Source organism: Trichosurus vulpecula, chromosome 1 (assembly GCF_011100635.1).
Source record: "Trichosurus vulpecula isolate mTriVul1 chromosome 1, mTriVul1.pri, whole genome shotgun sequence".
NCBI lineage: Eukaryota > Metazoa > Chordata > Mammalia > Diprotodontia > Phalangeridae > Trichosurus > Trichosurus vulpecula.
The window spans coordinates 11520434-11536241 of NC_050573.1; the positions used below are offsets into that span (position 1 = coordinate 11520434).

The following is a 15808-nucleotide window of genomic DNA, read 5'->3' on the forward strand; positions in this document are numbered from 1 at the left end:
CTCGGGCTACCCTCGGCAGATGACTCAGTTTCCCCTTCTGTGCAGGGCCCTAACCTAGGGCTCAGGGGGAGCAGCCACAGGGCAGGGGGCGCGCTCCCAACGGGAGCGCGCTTCTGCACAACTGAGATAATGGTCCCCTCCCCCAACCCCCAAGGGGCCCTGGGGAAAAGAGGAGGTCACGTGACCCTGTGGAGGGCCTGTGACCTCAGACTACTGCCAACTCAACCCCCATTCCCTCTGGACCTTAGGGGAGTGAGGGGGCGGGGGGAGGGGAGGCTGGGGGGGGGAAAGGGGCGGTGCGAACTACTTGTCTCGAGACCCTGATAGTGGGCGCCGGGCCGGGGCGGAGGGATCCGGCGGAGGGGGCACGAGGGGCTCCGAGAACGGCGAAGTGCGCATGCGGCGGAGGAGGGGTTGGGGGGGGTCGAGGGGGAACGGGCACGAGCCGAGCGCGTGCGCGCGCCTCCGAGGGAGGATAGAGCCAGAGGGACAAGGAGGGAGGGAGGCCTACAGGCGTGAGGAGGGGGCCCGGCCCGATCCCAGACCCGGCCCGGCCATGGCGCAGATACTTCCCATCCGCTTCCAGGAGCACTTCCAGGTGAGGAAGGGGAGGGAAGTCCGGGGACCCCAGCCCTCCAAGGGGCCACGCCCCCCGCCCCTCCTTGGACCCCCCCCCCGACCCGCCCCCTAGCCCCTGGGATCCCCCATCTCCCCTATTCACATCTCAGCAGCCTCCTTCAGCTCTGTTCCTGTTAGGATCCCCCACCTTTAGCAGACCCCTCCTCCCTTCTAGGGACGCCCCTATTTGCCGCCCCTTTAGGAGCCCTTTCCTCTAAGGACAGCCGTCCCACACCTCGGCCCCTCCCCTCTGCACCCCGCTTTACCTTAGCCCCTCCCCTCTATGAGGCCCCCTTTACCTCGGCCCGCTCCCCTTTGAGCCCCCCTTTACCTCGGCCCCTCCCCTCTATGAGCCCCCCCCCCTTTACCTCGGCCCCTCCCCTCTATGAGCCCCCCCCTTTACCTCGGCCCCTCCCTTCTATGAGCCCCCTTTACCTCGGCCCCCTCCCCTCTATGAGCCCCCCTTTACCTCGGCCCCCTCCCTTCTGTGAGCCCCCCTTTACCTCGGCCCCCTCCCTTCTATTAGCCCCCCTTTACCTCGGCCCCTCCCCTCTATGGGCCCCCCCTTTACCTCGGCCCGCTCCCCTTTGAGCCCCCCTTTACCTCGGCCCCCTCCCCTCTATGAGCCCCCGTTTACCTCGGCCCCCTCCCCTCTATGAGCCCCCCTTTACCTCGGCCCCCTCCCCTCTATGAGCCCCCATTTACCTCGGCCCCTCCCCTCCATGGGCCCCCCTTTACCTCGGCCCCTCCCCTCTGAGCCCTCCTTTCGGCCCCCTCCCCTCTATGAGCCCCCCTTTACCTCGGCCCCTCCCCTCTATGGGCCCCCCTTTACCTCAGCCCCTCCCCTCTATGGGCCCCCCTTTACCTCGGCCCCCTCCCTTCTATGAGCCCCCCTTTACCTCGGCCCGCTCCCCTTTGAGCCCTCCTTTACCTCAGCCCCTCTGCTCTAAGAGCCCCCTTTTACCTCGGCCCCTCCCCTCTGTGGGCCCCCCTTTACCTCGGCCCCTCCCCTCTATGGGCCCCCCTTTACCTCGGCCCCCTCCCCTCTATGAGCCCCCCTTTACCTCGGCCCGCTCCCCTTTGAGCCCTCCTTTACCTCAGCCCCTCCGCTCTAAGAGCCCCCCTTTACCTCGGCCCCTCCCCTCTATGGGCCCCCCTTTACCTCGGCCCCTCCCCTCTATGAGCCCTCCTTTACCTCGGCCCCTCCCCTCTGTGGGCCCCCCTTTACCTCGGCCCCTCCCCTCTATGAGCCCTCCTTTACCTCGGCCCCCTCCCTTCTATGAGCCCTCCTTTACCTCGGCCCCCTCCCCTCTATGAGCTCCCCTTTACCTCGGCCCCCTCCCTTCTATGGGCCCCCCTTTACCTCGGCCCCCTCCCTTCTATGGGCCCTCCTCTCTGCAGGCCCCCCCTTCCCGTGCCCCCAGCCCCATTCCTCATTGTGCTCCACCTAGTCAGCCCCCTATCTCTGGGAAGTTGGGTCCCTCCCCCCAGCCTTTCCCCTAGATCTGCTCTGTGGGGTCTCCCCCCTCCACCCCCATTCCTCTCTCTGGTGCCCCCTTCCCCCCACTAACTTCCTGTTTTCTCCGTGGCCCGTCCCCTCCTTTCTCTGGCTCCCCCAGGGCCTCATACTCTACAGAATCAGGGGCTAGGAGAGGGCCAGGGTCTCCTCGCCCCAGAGAGCAGTCTTCCAGAACTCATATTCCTGTGATGTGTTGATACCAACAGCCACAAGCATAGGTACCCTTGGAGTCTCTCTCAGCTTTGCTCGAAGTGGGGAAACTGAGTCCCGAAGCCTCCCATGTTCCCCACCCCCTCTGCCAAAACAACCCCACCTTTTATGTGGGAGGCTGTTCCTCTCTCCTAACCCAGTGCCTTCTTAGAAGAAAGCATCTGCGAAGAGAGACCTGGATAATCTCTTGGAATCTCCCTGCACCCACCGGGATTGAATGGGTCTGATTCATGGCGGCTGGGTCCCCAGAGGCGCCCGGGCCCTTGTTGCCTGGTATTGATGGAGTTTACTGGGGTGGGAAGAGCTGGCTGGCTTATCATTTAGGAGGGCAGACAAGGGAACGGGACGCATGCTGTTCTGCGAGGCCCACAAAAACCACAATCAAAGGAATTCAGTAAATGAATGAAGGGGCAGGAAGTGGGCTTGGCCGGGGTGGGGGGGGTGGGGGGGTTGGGTTTCTGTCCCACTTGTGTTCAGGAGAGGAAGCTTCTGTTTCAGAGTGTGAACTGTCCGCCACACAGTGACTTAGTGAGTCTGTGCGTTAACCCCGAGGCTTCTGCTCTGATGGGGGCTTCTTCCCTCACTTTCCCATGGGGGTCACGTTAATAGCTACAGAGATTTTGAGAATGAGGCAAAACCTAGGAGGAAATGCAGTTGTGCATTTAGAGCTGGAGAGGCCAGCGGCCCACCAGGGAGGAAGCTGAGACCGCTTCCTGAGGACAAGGCAGTGGCCCCTTGACCTTGAGTGGAATGCTCAGCCCACTGCCCCACACTGCCCTTGCTCATCCTTATTTGTGTGCTCGGTCTCTGCACTTCACCTCGAAGAAGCATCTTCTCTTCCTGCTGGGGGCAGAGCTCCAGGCTTAGGAGGCCAGGCTCGTGGGTTCCAATCTCACCTCTGCTACTCACTTTTACTGCCTGCGTGGGGAACTTCAGACCCTACTTGAGTAAAGTGATCTAATTGAGTTGTTGTTGAGTCCCTCAAGTTGTGTCTGACTCTCTGTGACCCCATCTAAGGTTTTCGTGGCAGAGATACTGGAGTGGGTTTGCCATTTCTTTCTCCAGCTCATTTTACAAATGAGGAAACTGAGGTAAACCAAATGAAGTGACTTGCCCAGGGTCACATAGGCCGGATTTGAACTCAAGTCCTCCTGACTCCTGGCCCAGCGTTCTACCCGCTGTACCGCCAAGCTGCCCTTGCCACCTAGGTGAAATGAAATTCTTAGTGGCCGTCATCATCATCATAGGTAGCTAGGGCATACGTTGTGTCTACTGTGTGCCACCACAGCACTAATATGCACGTGCAGAGATTGTCTCAGTGCGGCACTGTGCAGGCCTGGAGAGGAGACATCCCTGGGGGACAGAGAATGGCACCCTCTCCAGCTTCTCTTCAAAAATCTGCTCTGGCTTTGGTTCGGATCTCTCCTAAGTGGTGGCTTGTTCTCGGAATCCCCAGGTGCTCCAGGCCTCCATGGCCGGTCTTACTGCCTTCCACAGGTGACTTTGGAGAATGGCTGTCAGAAATGGTGATACGTGGTCATTGGGGCACTGATAAGAACCGTGTGGAGGAATTAGCTGCTAATGGCTTTATTGCTGGCTTCTTTTCCCCTTTGTGCCCTGGGTAGGTCATTAAAAGAGACACAGGGCTCAGTGGGAGGCCTTTGTGGTGGTTGGGTGGGCATGCAGCTGCAACCTTAGCAAGCAGATGTCCCGGACAGAAGGGGCAGCTTGGAGAGGTCGTTTTCCAGTGGATTCCATTTCAAATCACCATGCAGGGTTTGTGGAACCTCACACTAGGTCTGACTTGGGTTTTACTCCCATCCTGGAGCCATGTTGTACTTCAGCTTTAAAGGAGAACCTCTTCTTGACAGAAGCAGCTGGTTCCCTGATGGAACTTGGCTCCAAGAAGCAGCCATGGGGCCAGATTGCAGACGTCTGACCTCATGTGTCAGCTAACCCTAACTCTGGCCTCCAGAAAGCAGGCCGGGCCTGCCTGCTGCTCCCCTGGGTGGGGGAGGCAGGGAAGGAGGGGCTGCTTCCTATAGAACTTTTTTATGCTGTTTGGTTTTCATAGTAACTCCAAGGAGACACTAGACTGCCTGTCGCTGCCCTGCCACGGTATCAGCTCCCCAGTGACCAGCACCGGGCGTGGTGCTGTCACTTTGCATTTATCCACTGGTGATTCTATGGCACCTCCCTCTCGGGCCCATCATGCCCTTTTCCTCTAAGGGTCAGGATATTTTAACGTTGAAACACTTCTCCATCTGTCCAAGGAACAGCTGCTACTCTGGGTTTATAGGCAGGAATTCACCCCGTTAGAGGATGGTGAGCTCTCCACCTATTTGCTGGTCAGATTTACTGTGACCCCAGCCCACCCAAAGTGACTTCCTTCCAGGCCCAGCTTAAATCCTTCTTGAAGCCTTACACCTCTGGGGTGATGCCTTCTGCCCAAGTGCTGCTGGCAGAGACCCTTGTCTTCTGAGCTTGTGGAGGGCAGAGAAGTTGTTCCCCTCATGTCCCAGCCTGTCTGGGCTCCTCTGGAGGCAGCCTTCCCCTTTGTGGTGGTGTTCTGTCCTGTTCCTCAGGCTGGGGAGGCCTATAGATGGACTCTTCTCAGAATCGTCAGCTTGGCAAAGCCAGTGGCCAGGGTATGTTCTAGGCCCCAGATTAAGACCCTGTGCTCTTCTTAGTTACCGCCTGATTTTGAGCAAGTTTGGTTACTTAGCTTCCCAGATCATGAAGGCTTGGAATCTCTGGAGGGAGGTGGGGAGGCCCTTCCTTCAGGGTCCTCAGGGGTTCTCCAGCTTTGGTCTGAAGTCCTTTTGTAGAAAAGGAAACCTACGAAAGATGGCCAGTTTACCCCGTCACTCAGATCTCCTGAAGCCCATTCTCAGGCTTGTGTCTCTCCCTTTGTGTTGATCAGCCACCTGCTGTGTGCTCCGCAGTGCTGGGAAGGCAAAGGAAGGTGAGGTGCAGCCCCTCACAGTCATGATCTAGGGCACCCCAATAACATAAAACTTTGGCCCTTGAAGTGATCCTGGCCTCAGTATGCTTAGAGCTGGAAGAGGCCATGGGGCCTTTGAGTCCCAAAACCTCATTTTACAGTAACTTGAGGCTGAGAGAGTAAGTGACTTGTCTAGAGTCCCACAGTGTGATGAGTCTGAGGCAGGATTTGAATCCAGGGTTTCTGACTCTTGAAGTCTAGCAACGCTACCCATTCCAGGTAAACTTCAACTCAGTAAGCCCTTATTAAGCACCTACTGTGCTGCTTTGGTTAGGTAGAAAGTTCTCTCTGTCAAATGAGGTGAGACCTGTAAAGTGCTGGGCACATAGTAGGGACTTCATGGCTGCACGCTCCCTTCCCGTTGTGTGGCAGACTTCATGACAGGGCTACTTGAGTAAGATGCTGTGCCTCATGCTCCAAAGACCAGCTTTAGGTCCTTTGTGCTGTTGCTGTCCGTTCGCTTGTTTTATGGCTGGGTCAGTGTTGAGCTGACTTTTGTCTCTCTTCTCGAGTGTGTTCTGAAGCTCCCAGGCCAGGAGGGCCACACGGGCCCTGGCCATTGCAGAGGAGTGGGCTGGGGAGCCTCTTTAGAGTGCTTGCTGTGTTCCCATTGGAGCCTCATAACCCACCTCAAAGGTCGGTGGTGCAGGGGTTGCTGTTATCCCCATTGTACAGACGGGGAAGCCGAAGCTCGGGAGTGATGTGAGCTGTGACTTCGAGCAGGTCAGAGTCTGAGCCAGGAGTCCAGGCCTGGGTCTTTGGATCCCCGCTCAAGCGAGAGGCTGCTTCTTGGACTTGGAAGCTCTTGTCCCAGGCGGGTGCCGCAGAAATGGCTCTGGCCCTTTTTTTCTCTCGCTTATTTGAGGAATATGCTCTGTCTTACCATGGGCTTCCTTTGGCCCGTCTTGGGTTGGCTGCTTCGAGTAGTGCTTTTTATTTCAGGCCAGATGGTTTTCTAAGGGAACACAGCTTTTAGGACTGAATGAGAAGATAAAATTTTGTGTGCAGAAACTCATTTACGAGTCAGCTTTCCAAACAACTGACCAAGAAAAGCTTGGCCACAAGATTTCGCTTCCTCTGTCCTGGAACTCTTTGTGGGCTGGGGGTTGGGGGGCTGCAGAGAAGGCAGTTGACTCAGACCGTGTCTTGACTGTGTAGGTGATTGTTCATGGTAAAGCCCAGATCCTCAGACAGCAAAGTGGAAAGAAGTGGAAGCTCTTCATTAGTGGCCACGTGGCTTGGGTTGGGAATGGCCGGTCACGCCAATGTAGGAACATCTGACTCATCTTCCTTAACGCTGCACATAAAGCCAGCAGCTGCTGTCAGTCTGACTGCTGCTCAGAAATGCCATTTCCTCCCTCTCTGTTGCTAGAGCCCTTGAAGGGGTGATTTCATCTATGTCATTGACGTCCCCCCACCCATTCTGACTGGCCTGCCCAGGCCTGTAGGACTCTCCTCCACATCTTCCTGCCTTTGCCCCCGTGGAGGAGTAGAGTTAAGAAAACTGGATGAGTGACTCAGTCATTGTTGATAAGGAATGTGTCTTTACTTAGCAGGTGGGGCCTAACTGGGCCTTAGAGATAGAACCCTTGCACTTGCCCGAAGGTGTCCTAAGGCCCAGACACATGACGGGGCAGGGGATGAAGCTGGGCTGGGAGTACAGCAGGTGGGGATTGAGACCCTCCCTCTGGGGACCGAGCAGGGCAGCTGCACCTGGGGGGTGGGGGGCTCCTCTTGCTCTCACGGCCTCTTAGGCTTCCTTCCATGTCTAAATCTGGGATCACACTGACCTTCGACTTGCCTGTTGTTGCATAGGTAGTGGTGAGGAGCACAGCCAGAGTTTTACCTCAGGGCTCCTGCTGCCGAGCCTCCTTGTGCTTGGCTGTCTTGTAGTCAGCTTTCTGCCTTGGGGGAGACAGAGAGCTGAGGGACCCCAGAACCCCAGAGGGAACTGTGGGAAAAGAGCTTTGGAGGCAGGCTGACCTGAGTTCAAGTCCTGTCAAGTTAAGCCTCAGTTTCCACATTTTTAAAATGAGAGGGGTTAGATTAGATGACGTGAGATCCCTTCCAGCTCTAAATTTAGGAGAGTGTTAAGAATCACAGTCCAGGAAACCTCAGAAGGGCCCAGGGGCTCTCCAGGGATGGTGGTGGTTCATACCTTGATGGCCAAGACCGTTGTCCTCTTGGGTGCTCTGCAGAGCCGGGGGATTGGATAGGACATGCTAAAAACTCCCACGCAGAGCCCTTTGAGGGAGGTCGGTTAATTAATCAGTTTTGTTCAGTTGTTTTCAGTCGTATGCGACTTTCTGTGACCCCTTTTGGGATTTTCTTGGCAGAGATCCTGGAGTGGTTTGCCATGTCTTTCTCCAGCTCATTTTACAGATGAGGAAACTGAGGCACACAGGGTGATGTGAATTGCCCAGGGTCACACAGCTAGTGTGAGACTGAGGCCGGATTTGAGCTCCTGAAGAGGAATCTTCCTGACTCTAGGCTCTGTGCTCTACAGCACCCTCTAACTGCCCCAGTCAATCAATAAACATTTATTAAATGCCTGCTGTGTGCCAGGAGCTGTGCCAAGCACTAGGGAAACAAAAAGAGCCAAAAGACAGGCTGTGCCCTCAGGAAGCTCCCTGTCTAATGCCAGAGACAACCTGCAAATGCATTTAGAGAACAGAGGGAGGTCTCTTGAGTGATCAGGGTCTGGGCAGGCTTCCTATGGAAGGCAGGGGTTAGTTGGCACTTCAGCCAGGAGGCTTCGATGAAGAGGGAGCATTGGACGTATGGGGGGGCCACCCGAGGAGATGGCGGGAGCCCAGCCGACAGCTGATGTGTCTTGGAAAGCTCTTGGGGGTCCCATGCCCTGCTGGAGAGACACAAGGGAAGCACCCCCTCCCCCAAAGCAGCTTTCTTTCTCTCTGGGACTAAGCACATGTGTGTGCAGACAGAGCCAAAGCTTGTGAGGAGGTGACCTTGTGCAGGGTGATCTGGAGCTGAGCTTCGATGGAAGTGAGAGAGTCTGAGGCTGGAGAGGGGGCTTGCGGGCTTGGGGAGGCTCTGACCCAGGAGTCCATGCCCCAGGGAAGGCCAGGCAGTGGTGTTGATTTGGTTACTGGGAGGTCCCTAAAGTAGCCTAGATAGAATGGGAAGCCTGGTCTAGGCCCATCTGGTCTCCTCAGGCTACACAGAGTACCTGTGGCTGTGCGTGGGCGCATACCTATTGTGCATCCCAAAGCTTGGTAGCTGGGGGAGTGAAGGAAGGAGTAGATAGTGGCTCTAGGGGGGCCAGATAGTCCAACCGCCTCATTCTACCAGAAGGAAACTGACCCCCAGAGAGGGGAGGGCAAGGGACTTAACCAAGGTCACCCAGGAGTCCAAGGTGGGATTTGAATCAGGTCCCAAAGTTAGTGTTCTCTTTGTGTCGGTATTTATGGGAGTTGAGTGTGTTTGAGGGAATATTAGAGTGTATGGTGAAGAACTGCAACAGAAGGGCAGGAGTTAGGGTAGAGACAGAGATTGGGAACCCCCCAGGGTGGAGATTGGGTGGGGGAGGTCATGGAGGGATGGTGCAGGGGGGCTGTGGGGCTGCCCCACCCACATCTGGGATAAGAAGAGACAGTGATGTGGCGCAGCACCCGGAGCACCTGAAGTCAGGAGGACCTGGCCGAGGGACCCTGGGAGAGTCACGTAACCTCTCTCTGCCTCTGTTTCCTCATCTGTACAATGGGAGAGTAACAGCACGTACGTCTCAGCGTTGTTATGAGGATCACATGCGTCTTTAGTAAAGCGTTCAGCACGGAGCCTTCTCCCCTTGTGAAGATGTTGCAAATATTCATCATCTCCCGATTCCTCCTGCCCCAAGCAGCATAAATGTGTATGTCAGTCTGTGGCCTCATGTTCCGGATTGCACTCTCTGACTCCTTTGTGAAGCACCGTTATCCTCTGGAGGGAGCTTGCTTTCTGCCTCCCATTTTGGGGATGAGAGGCATGAATCTGAGCTGGGCTGGGGGTGGGGGGTCGTCTCCCTCTACTTGAAAAACCTCTGCTGAGCCATCTCTGGCGACCTAGTGATGAAAGGCTCCTCTAAAATCATCTTGGCCTGAAGTCTTCTAGTCCGGGTACAGCTGCCAGTGTCGAGTAGATGGCAAGGGCCAGGGGCAGCTGCGTACGAAGACTCGGCCTAATGGGCTGTTCTACCCAGTCTAAATGCATCCAAACGAATGTATCTATTTTACATTCATTTATTTTATAGTTTGTTTTATCTTTCCTTTTCACTGCCCTCCTCCTCCCTGTGGAACAGTTAAAAAGAAAAAGAAAGCCCTCACAACAAATATGCAGAGTCCAGCAAAACCCAAATGGACTGTTTCCAGAACTGCTTCCTTGAGCATTTTCTGTCCATCACCTCTCCCAGGAAGTGTCTTCAGTCCTCTGGCTTTGGGTCTTATCATTGCATTGATCAGGCCCGCAAGTCTTTCGTCGCTAAATGCTTGGTCATAGAGTCTTCCCAGTTTCCTTTGAAACTACTGAGATTTCATAATTTCTTGGGGTGCAGTAATATTCCGTTCTGTCATATACAGTAGGTGGGTGTCTTCAGGTGGGAATTTTTAATAGCTCTAGATATGGCTGTTACTTCCAAGGCTTATGATTGACCAGTATGGAAGTCTGTAATCTTTTTTTTTTGGAGAGGAGAAGGCAGGGCAATTGGGGTTCAGTGACTTGCCCAAGGTTACACAGCTAGTACAAGAAGTCTGTAATCTTAATGAATTGGAAGTCTCCAACTTGCATTGATTTATCTGTAAATTGGCTAATTTTAATCACAGCTAGGCTTTCTGGAGTGATCGACTTAAAGGGGAAAAAATCTAAAACAGGAAATCTTTGTAATTTAGAATAAAATCTATCATATTACACTTCTGTTTGTAAATTGGTGTAGCTTAAAATGTCATCGCCCAGTGCTGAGCATTTCTTTGTGAACTTGGTTACGTTGGTGTGTGGATGCCAGGCATGTTGTCCGTGCGGCTGGGTCTTGATCCCGGTGAGGCAGGCTCGAGGTCCCGTCCACATCCTGCGATGGCATCAGATAAGGCCGTGCTTGGCAGAGTCTGCCATCTTGGCCATATTATACAAATATCCGTCTAGATGCTTATGTACCTCAGTGTTGTTCTATATATGGCTATACCTCAGTTTGTTCAGTCAGCCCTCAGTCCGTTCCTGTCCTCCCTTTTCTTAGTCTTCTGTGCCTGGCATGGGCCTATTTCCCCACCTCTTCCTCAAAGGCTGGACTCATATGCTCCCGTGTCTCCCCCGTTTCCTTTCCCCAGGAACTCTAAGGGCTTTTTTGTTCCTCTTACAGGTTGCCGCACTGACCCGGATGTCGCCATCGTCTTCTAATTTCTCTTACATCGCTTGGGCTTCTTTTCTCCCCTTTGATCCCGCCTCAGCCCCTGTTTAGAGTCTCTTTGGGGGAAGGGTGTGGGGTTTTTTCCTCTTTGTAACCCTAGGCTTGGCTGAGCACTTTGCTTGTAGTAGGTATTCCTTAAATATTTATTATTGTTGATTTGAGTGAGGTTAAAGAATAGGCTCCTTCAGAGTCAGTGGATAGGAGAGGGAGAATTTCAGCTGTCTTGAGGGGTTAGCCTCCATACAAACATCCCTGACATCGTCATGGGTGACCGACTGCGTTGATCAGAGTTTTTCAGACCAGGTTGTCTTTACAATGTTTTTATTTGTTAAGTGGTTCTCCTGGTTCTGTTGACTTCACTCTGCATCGGGTCCTCCCAGTTTTCACTGAAACCCCCTCTTTGATCATTTCTGACGTCGCAGTTCTGTTCCATTACATTCCTATACGATCATTTGGTTAGCCATTCCCCACTTGCAGGAGACATTCCCCTCCGCTGTCCCTGCTGCCACCCTGCCAGTTTCGGGCCACTATGAAAAGGGACGATATAAATGATTTTGTCTCTATGGGCCCTTCCTCTTTCCTTGATCTCTCTGAGATGCATAGGTTTGGTTGTGATACGGTTGGATGAAAGAATATATACACATTTTGTAACTTTCGGCCATCAGTCTAAATTGCTTTCCAGGATGACTTTACCAGTTCATAGCTATGCCAAATCTTCATTTCCATTTTTGTTGTCTTTGCCAGTCTAGGGGGTGACAGGTAGAACCTCAGAGCTGAGTTAACTTGCATTTCTCTAGTTATTAGGGCTTTGGAGTATTTTTTCATAGGGTGGTTGATAGCTTGGCTTTCTTCTTTTGAGAAGAATTTGTCCGTGTTGTTTGACCATTTGTCTATACGGAAGTGGCTTTTGGTGTTCGCATTTGTTAGTTCGCTGGGTCCCTTAGATGGCAGACCCTTAACAGAGATGTTTGATGGAAAGCTTCCTCCCCTAAGCTGTTCTTGTGCTTCTTACCCTGGTTACATTGTTTCTCGTTAGTACAAAAGCTTTTTATTTTCATGGGTTCACAGTTACTTAGTTGATCTTTTGTGAACCTGTGTCAGTGTGAAGGAAGGTCCCCTCCCCTCAGAACAGACACAGGTTTCTGATGCAGGATGTGCAGCTTTTAACCCTTACCCAAGGGGTGAAGGTACTGTCTTGGCTCCCTAAGAAGTCTAGTAACTCTCATTCCAGAGCATTGGTAGAAAAGCCTCTGAATTCAATTCATTTATAGCATCTACTGTGTGCCAAGGCTGGGGATACAGGGACCAAGACATCACACTCTGCTCTGCCCTGCCCTGCCCTCAAGGAACTTGGGGGAGCCAACACGGACATAATTAAGTAAAGAGATAGTAATTGAGGGTGTTGGGGCTTGAGTTCTAATAACTAGGGGAGAGGTTAGGAAAAAGCATCTTGGAGGAGGTGACACCTGAACTGAATTTTTAATAATAATAAATAGCCAGTATTTCTATATTGTATTAGAGTCTGAAAAATGCTTTACATGTGTTATCTCAGCTGGTCCTCGCAACAGCCCCACAAGGTCATCTGTTGACTGAAAAAAGTTGGCCTTTGCCCAATGTCCCATAAGGTCGTAATTGCCCGAGGCCAGGTTCAAAGTCAAGTCCTCCTGCATCCAAGTCCATGCTGTCTAGCTGCTTGGTGGATTCTAAGAGGCAGAGATAAGGAGGGGAAATGCTGCAGGCATGGTTGGGGACAGATTTGGCAAAGGTGGGAGGTTGGATCAGACTTACTGAATTTCTCTCCTTACGTATTTCTTATCAATTTGTATGTCTTTTGACACTTAATACAAGCTGCTTTTTTTAAATAGCCACATCTCTCTGAGCAGATTATAACCTCCCAAAGGGTAAGGACCAGGGTCTGGGGTGTTGGGCTGCATTATCTTCAGCGCTTTGGTTCCTGGGAATGGTTTGGGGACCAGGCCTTGCTTGTGTTGGGCAGAAGACCCTGAGTGGGGCCCACAATATAAACCTTTGGGTAAACCCTCCTGATTTCATTGTCAAGGGGAGAGAGTTCAGTATGTGGTAGCAGAAGACCTGGTTCAGAAATTCTAGCTTTGTTGCTATCTACCTGGGTGACCTTGGAAAAGTCCCTTTTTCTCTCTGGACCTCAGTTTCCCTTTCTGTAAAAATGATAGGGTTAGACTAGTTGACCTCCAGGGTTCTGGATCACATTTTAATTTTTCACTCCCTGACTTACCCTGTCCACCTGGCAGGTGTCTTCTGCTATAGCTAGTTGCAGTAGATCTGATAGCTAAGTTTAAACAGACCCCAACAAGGCTTTGGGTCTCACAGTGTCCCGGGTTTCCTGCTGGGCTTTGCTCTAGTTTTTTGTACTCCAGTGCTTAAATGCTCTGTGAGCATTCCTCAGACTGATGCAGAGCGTGACCTCTCTAACACATAGACAATGACAGACATGGTCTTTAAGAAATGCCATCCCCTTGCAGCCTCCTCCACATTCCGTTGAGCTGGTGCATCCCCAGGTCCATCCTTAGGACTCCCAGCTATCTGCCTGTTGGGTCAACCCAGTGCCTGGCACAGAGTCAACGCTGCCAAGCCTTGTGGTTGTGCCACGAGCAGGCACCAGAGCAGGACTGAGGTGGAGGACCTGTGTTGTGTAGCAGTGGGATGTGGCCCTGAAAGCTTCAGGTTTGGAATCTGAAGAATTGGGTTCAGATCCTGGCCCCCGTGATCATGACCATGTGGAAAGGGGGGAAATCAGCTCTGTTTCTCTCTAAACTGAAGGCTTAGACTCAGTGCTCTTGCAATTCCTGTTGCCCTCAGAAGTTCTGTTTAATTTACCCAAGTGTTCTTCTGTCTAGCTTCAGAACCTGGGCATCAATCCGGCCAACATTGGCTTCAGCACGCTCACAATGGAGTCTGACAAGTTCATCTGCATCCGAGAGAAGGTGGGAGAGCAAGCCCAGGTGGTCATCATTGATATGAGCGATCCGGCTGCTCCCATCCGACGGCCCATCTCTGCGGAAAGCGCCATTATGAATCCAGCCTCTAAAGTGATCGCCCTGAAAGGTATGTAGGTGGCAGTGTTAGGAGGCTTCTTAGCACATAGGTAAGTGTCACTAAGCACCTACACAGAGAAAGCTGTCTAGTAGAACCGTTGGCCCTGACATGGATCACGTGGTTGTTTTAGTGGAAGGTGGAGGCAGCTTGTCTTGGGACCTGTTGGTGCCTGGGAGGGTCTGAAGGGTCCTGTGGTTCTGCTGTCCTGCCCTTGCACCAATACCCAAATGTGAGTGAGTTATCCCAGAAGCCTTGTATATCCTGGAAGAACTTTTCTTAATGCCTGAGTAATAGCTGATGTCATTGCTTGTGGGAATTCCATGGCCTTTGAGCAGTGACCTAAAGCCTGAAGGCAGTTATATCAGAGAGGGGCTGAGACAGTTACATTCAGTACACTCGAATTATGGGAAGACCTAGCCATCAGTAATGGCTAATCATGGGATCCTTGTCACGTTTTGAGCAGTGAAAACTTTGTATATCTGGAACCTGGGAATGTTGATTTCCAGACTGCTGTGTTGACTGTGTCTTCCTGACGGTTTTCCCCTTCGGTGCATGTTTAAATGTCTAGGAGGAAAGACATTCTGTTTAAACACCAAGTTTCTTCCAAAATAAATCTGTGCTCGCTTCCCTTCTTGCTTCCTACTCTTAAACAGATGGCGAGTCGACTTTATCCTGAGCATTTCTTGTGAGCCTTCTGCAGAGTGGCTGGTCTCCATCATGGCAGACATCAGCCAACATGGGTTTTTATTGAGTTGGTCTCTTCGGTTCATCATTTTCCCACTTAGGTCCTTGGCCTTTGATTGTAACAACTTAAGTATATCCAGCAGAACTTACTTGTAGTACGTTTAGAAATGTCACAGAGCTTTTATGAGAGACCAGTATTGGCGCATTGTCTTGTATGCCAGTCATTTTGTTGTTTTATCCTGGAAAAATGCAGTTGTATCCACATTACTTCCCATGCAGTAAACTCCAGTGGCTCCCTGTTACTGCTGGGAGGAAATATAGAGTCCTGTATGGCCTTCAGAGCCCTCCATAACCTGCCCCCTCATGCCTCATTCCCCCACATGGCCTTGTGGCTGTCCCATCTCCGGGTGCCAGATATTCCCTGTGGTGTCCCCCCTGCCTGGAACACTCTCCCTGCTCCCACCAGCTAAAATCCGACCTTCTGCAAGAACCCTGGAATGTTAGTGACTCCTTCGGAGGTGATCTCCAGGTGATTCGGTCTGCATCTTGTTTATTTGTAGTTATTTGTGTATAGTCTCCTCTGTGAGCCTAGAGACTGGAGAGCACGGACTGGCTTCTTTTTTTTAAACCTTGTTTTGTTCCTTCAGTGCATCTCCTTGCTCCTGGCACATTCACAGATACTGTTTGCCTTGCCTTGTGCCAATATGGAAGAATCACTGTAGTGTTCTTTGTGTCCAAGGAATGCCTTGTGTCAGAGCCATTGTGGTTGTAGGCTGTGTCCCTTTGCCAGGGCAGACCCTGCGAGCCAGGTGATCTTAAAACACAAAGTGACATTTGGAAGTGTCAGCTACTTTCAGAACTATACAGAACTTTTTAGTATAGAAAAACTGTGGCGTTGTGGAAGTTTTAAGATTGGATCCTAAATTCACTGCACTCTTGTGTGTGTCAAGATTATCTTGGGACCCCTGGTGTTTGGTACAGTCTTTGGGCCGGGCCAACGCATGAGACTTGCTCCCTCAGAACTTGACTCAGAGAGAGCTGTTGGAATTTGCCGTATGTTTCTCTCTAGGTCAGTTCGTTCATTTGTTAGGTGCATCTGGAATCTGCGTTAGAGCCCGCTGTTCTTCAGTGCTGCCCTGCCAACCCAGGCTGGTGGGCTGTGTAGACTAGTATGGAAGCCAAGAAGTGGGGGGTGGGGTAGGCCTTCCTTGCCTGTGCAGAGCCTCCCCCACCTGGCAGACAGGAAGTATATGACAGCTTGGATGTTTTTCTACAAATCTAGTAATTATATGCAGAGACTTTT

At 52.4% G+C, this 15808-nt stretch overlaps 1 protein-coding gene across 2 annotated transcripts in view; it reads left to right on the top strand.

The window, feature by feature from the left end:
* The first annotated feature begins 432 nt into the window (after positions 1 to 432).
* Positions 433 to 15808, top strand: part of CLTCL1 (clathrin heavy chain like 1) — an 84488-nt gene continuing 69112 nt past the window's right edge. Inside the window, exons 1-2 of one of the 2 annotated variants that reach the window (XM_036765539.1) lie at positions 433 to 598; positions 13623 to 13830. In XM_036765539.1, the coding sequence (XP_036621434.1) occupies positions 557 to 598; positions 13623 to 13830 (250 nt within the window). In that variant the 5' untranslated portion in view covers positions 433 to 556. The remainder of the gene's footprint in view (positions 599 to 13622; positions 13831 to 15808) is intronic. The other variant, XM_036765531.1, reaches the window with a different exon arrangement.